The sequence below is a fragment of the Benincasa hispida genome, chromosome 12 (assembly GCF_009727055.1).
Source record: "Benincasa hispida cultivar B227 chromosome 12, ASM972705v1, whole genome shotgun sequence".
NCBI classification, from domain to species: Eukaryota; Viridiplantae; Streptophyta; class Magnoliopsida; order Cucurbitales; family Cucurbitaceae; genus Benincasa; species Benincasa hispida.
Window position 1 is genome coordinate 58,974,455 of NC_052360.1, and position 4,209 is coordinate 58,978,663.

Below are 4,209 nucleotides of genomic sequence, written 5' to 3' on the forward strand. Positions count from 1 at the left end.
AGTCAGAATTTAAAAACAATATATATATATATAGCTTCTAAAAATTTGTTATTGTTTTTTAAATTTAGTTAAGAAATCAACCAAGAAATTGGAAGGAAATAGGGTTAGTTTTCAAAAACTAAAAACAAAAAACGAAATGATTACAATCCGAGGTCTTAGTTTTCAAAATTTGACTTGGTTTGAAAATAAACTCGAGAATAAAGTAGACAACAAAGCAAATCATATACAGATAGAAAAATGTTTGTAGACGTAATGATTATTAAATGAAGTCTAAAATTTTGATCCGTTTTTATTTATTGACCATCTATTTTCAGGGTACCTAGATCGGATTGCAATCCGCATCATTATTAATCATGAAAGAAGTTCGTAATATCTATCTTTTCAACTCAGCTTAATAACTTGAGCTATTTCAATTAATTCTTTAATATATGTTCAAGAGATTATTTCAAATTAGAATCTTTATTTCAGGAACTATTACGAGAATGGATCTACCATTTTGTGCTTCGACTGGTAGTATGGACGATGTTCTCGAATTTGATTTTGCAAAATTTGTCTCCATTGAATCACAAGACTTCATAAACATTATCACAGGGTTTAGTAATTTTGATAATGGTAATTAATAATATAATTATAACTTAACAATTCTTCCCTTCACGTACTATTTTGAAAGATATTTACTGTAATGTGATCTTCTTGTCATTTGTTGCAGTTCTTGTCACTATATCAAGTTCACAAGTTAAGTTCTCTTATGGAAGAACAACAATTATTCTAACTCAAGAGGTATATATATTTTGCTGTTAAAAATTGATTAATTGTAGACTGTATGTTTGAAATAGGATATATAAGACTAATTTAATTCTTGTTGAAAATAAGATTTAAGAAAAATATTAATTTGTAATACTAAATTACTTAGGATGTATCAATTTAAACAATCAAGATTTAAATTTTAAATTTTATTAAGTGTATCAATTTACTTGTATCAATTAAACTCTTAATTATCATAAGGGAATCAATTTAGACTTTCTATTAAAATTACCTTGAAATTGTTCATCATCAATTCTTAATATGTGCAGAGATTTCTTCAAATCGGATTATAAGCCTATCATGATTTTGTTTAACGAATGTTTAGAGTATACATTGATATTTAATTTGCTAAGATTTAAAACTAAATGTTGTGTTTGGTAATGTTATGTAGGAAAACCACTGTATTTTTGGAGGTATCGAAGGAAGTAATAAACTTATTTTTGCAATCACTCTCCAACCAACGGAATTATTTTACAAATTTGTAGGACGATCTAAAAGGGTTTGGTTATTCAAATCAAATAATTCCCTTAAAGGTGTAATCGCTGCCCCTTTAGGATTGTATGCTCGATATTTGGCCTATTTTCGTCCAAGGAAATGATAATGGAGACTCTATAGTCTACAAGTATATGTTGACAATATTTGATGTTCTTTTTATCCCAATACTAAAAAATTAGATGCTATTATATGTGGTTGTCTCAATTTAATTATTAAACATTAAATCCTATGGATGAAATTCTTCCACTAGATTTTGTCCATAGAACTATGAAATTGTGCGAAAACAAGTATAATATTTCAGAAATCCTAAAAAATACTGTTATCAATAATGACTTCTAAATATTTACAGTAACGTTGTTAGATTTGCATTCAAAAATCATTAGAGGCTCGAAGAACTCTAAGATGAAGGCTATGTAGGTTTGTACAAAAATATTTTGATTCCTTTCACTCGTTTCGAAATGACTACTTTCATGATATCATGTATGAGAGTGTTCCAAATTTTTTTTAACCCTATAGGTAACCCATGTGAACCATGGCTTTATTCAAACATGCATTGGCTTCAGGCTTTAAAAAAGAAACATGATTAAATTTACAAATATAACAATGATTTTTCAAATTTTGAAAATATAGCAAAAGAAATATGTATAAAAGCATATTACTATTTTTATTAACCCAAATTTACTTTTATTGGTATATTAATATGTATATCGATAGTGTATTTGATGTACTTTATATTTAGTATATCAACCATCTATATACTTTATATTTGGTATATCATTTGACTAATATATTAAACGCAAAGCATGTAAGTTATATTTATCATTCATAAATCATATTTGTTCAAGAAGTGTTTGATCATTGACTATTTTTCAAGGACTCAATTTCAATTTTTATCGCCTGTCATATAATATTACCTCTTTAGAACGTCATAATCAGCTTATATTGTTTCAATCCATTACGTTAGTAACCATTTTTTAATGAATATTGATAAACTATGGTATACCAATATTACACTTGAAATTGAATATTGAAAATGTGTGTTGATATACAATTGATATACTTCAAAAGTATATCTTTAAAAGATACTAATATATTAATGATATACCAACTTTTATACTTGAAATTAAATTTTGAGTTAATGTTGTTATAATACTAAAACACCGATGTTATACTTAAAATTTTATTTAGAAAAAATGTTGATATACTTCTGATATTGATGGAGATTAAATTTTTATAAGCATCAATAGAATATTGGTAAACTAATTTGTACTTTAATGAATTTTGAATAAGTGTCTGATTATAATTACTAATGCAATACATTTACTAAAGTTATCATTCATAAATCATATTTATCAGTCAAGAAGTGTTCATCATTGACTACGTAATAATTTAGTCCTTGTACATTAAGATTTGTACTAATTTAGACTCTATTATAGAAATCTTTGTTAAGATTTAATGAGATTTCAAGCCTGAATTTAAATTATTTATAGATATTCTTCATAATAATCTCCCTTTCTAATTTCACTTCACGAAGCCCCTTGAGCCAAATTACCCAACCCATCACCAGTCCCACAAACCCTTCTATCATTTTCCTATATATGTATACACATAGAAAGATTTATAAATTTAAAACGACGCAAAGAGTTGTTTAAACTTCAAAAGAAAGTGAAGAAACCCCACCATTATTATTGATCATTTCTCCCATTTCCAAAATATGTTGACTTTCGTGATTAATAAGAAACTGGATTAATTGATAGATGACATCTCTATCCTGGCCGAGACTTTCAATGACACATTCAAACTCAAATTATCACGAAGAAGGTTTTCAGTAATGGCGGCTACATCACCTTCGTCTCGTTGCATTTTAGCACGTCAGTTATACCCTCATTTGTTCACTGCTTACAATTGCACCAAACTTGATTATAAACTCGTTTCCTTTCGACACTTTTATCATACTATGCGACATCTCCAACAAAATGGCCTTTCTTCATTGGTTTTCCATTCTTTTGATTCCGACCAAGAACCTAATTTGTACTATCTAATCAGTATCTTCACATAACAAGGAATTTAAGTGGGTCTTAGTGAAATTAAAGATCCAATGACATTCTTGTAAATATGAGCAAATGACATTTTTGTAATTAACCATTCTTCATTATGATTAGGGCCGGAAATCGTGAAAAAAGAGAGAGGGGCAGCCATTTTCGAACACACACACGCAGAGTGAGAGAGTGGATTGGCGTTTGGCGTCCGGAGAGAGAGAGAAGGATTTGCGATCTCGTCCGGTGGTGTTCGGCCGTACATGCATCGTCGATCTACCACATTATGGCAGGCGTAGGTTTCTCCGGTGTGGCGTGCAGGGCGTTTGTTAGAGATGTCCGACCAGGACAGAGGTCAGGCTGTAGGGGTTCGCCGGTCTAAGGCGGGCTGCAATGCATTGGATGTGGGTTATTTTTCAGCGGTTTATTCTCGGTTTTAGAGGCAACGTCGTGCGTAGATCTCTCGGTATTAGTGGGTAACTAAATTATTAATGATTATCTGTAATCGTAAATTCTTCATTGCTCGTAATAAAATTAATTCAAGCTGGTTCTCAAAGTAAATGTAGACCAAATTGATCGAAGAATTATATATCCTTGTGTTTGTTTTTTATTGTTTTCGATTTACTCTGCTGGTTGTTTATGCGTTCTGTTTGGCCATCTAATTTCGGTTTAAAATTTTCACGAGTGGTATTAGAGCTTCATTCGATCCAAAGAGGGTGTATGGTAGTGTGCTGGCATATTCTTTGTTCAGGACATTGTTGTTGGTATTATTTTGACAAATGGCTTCGTTGTTACACATTTCGAAGTCTTTAAATTTGATGGGAATGGTGATTTCAGGTTAAGGAGGAAAAAGATTAGGACTCTTTTGGTGCAA

General features: G+C 30.1%; 1 protein-coding gene across 1 annotated transcript; it reads left to right on the top strand.

Moving 5' to 3' along the window:
• Positions 1–474: 474 nt before the first annotated feature.
• Positions 475–1,402, top strand: LOC120067585. Its single transcript, XM_039019131.1, has 3 exons — positions 475–612; positions 710–780; positions 1,196–1,402. The coding sequence occupies exons 1-3, from the start codon at positions 483–485 to the stop codon at positions 1,400–1,402; spliced, it is 408 nt and encodes a 135-aa protein (XP_038875059.1). The 5' UTR covers positions 475–482.
• Positions 1,403–4,209: the final 2,807 nt, after the last annotated feature.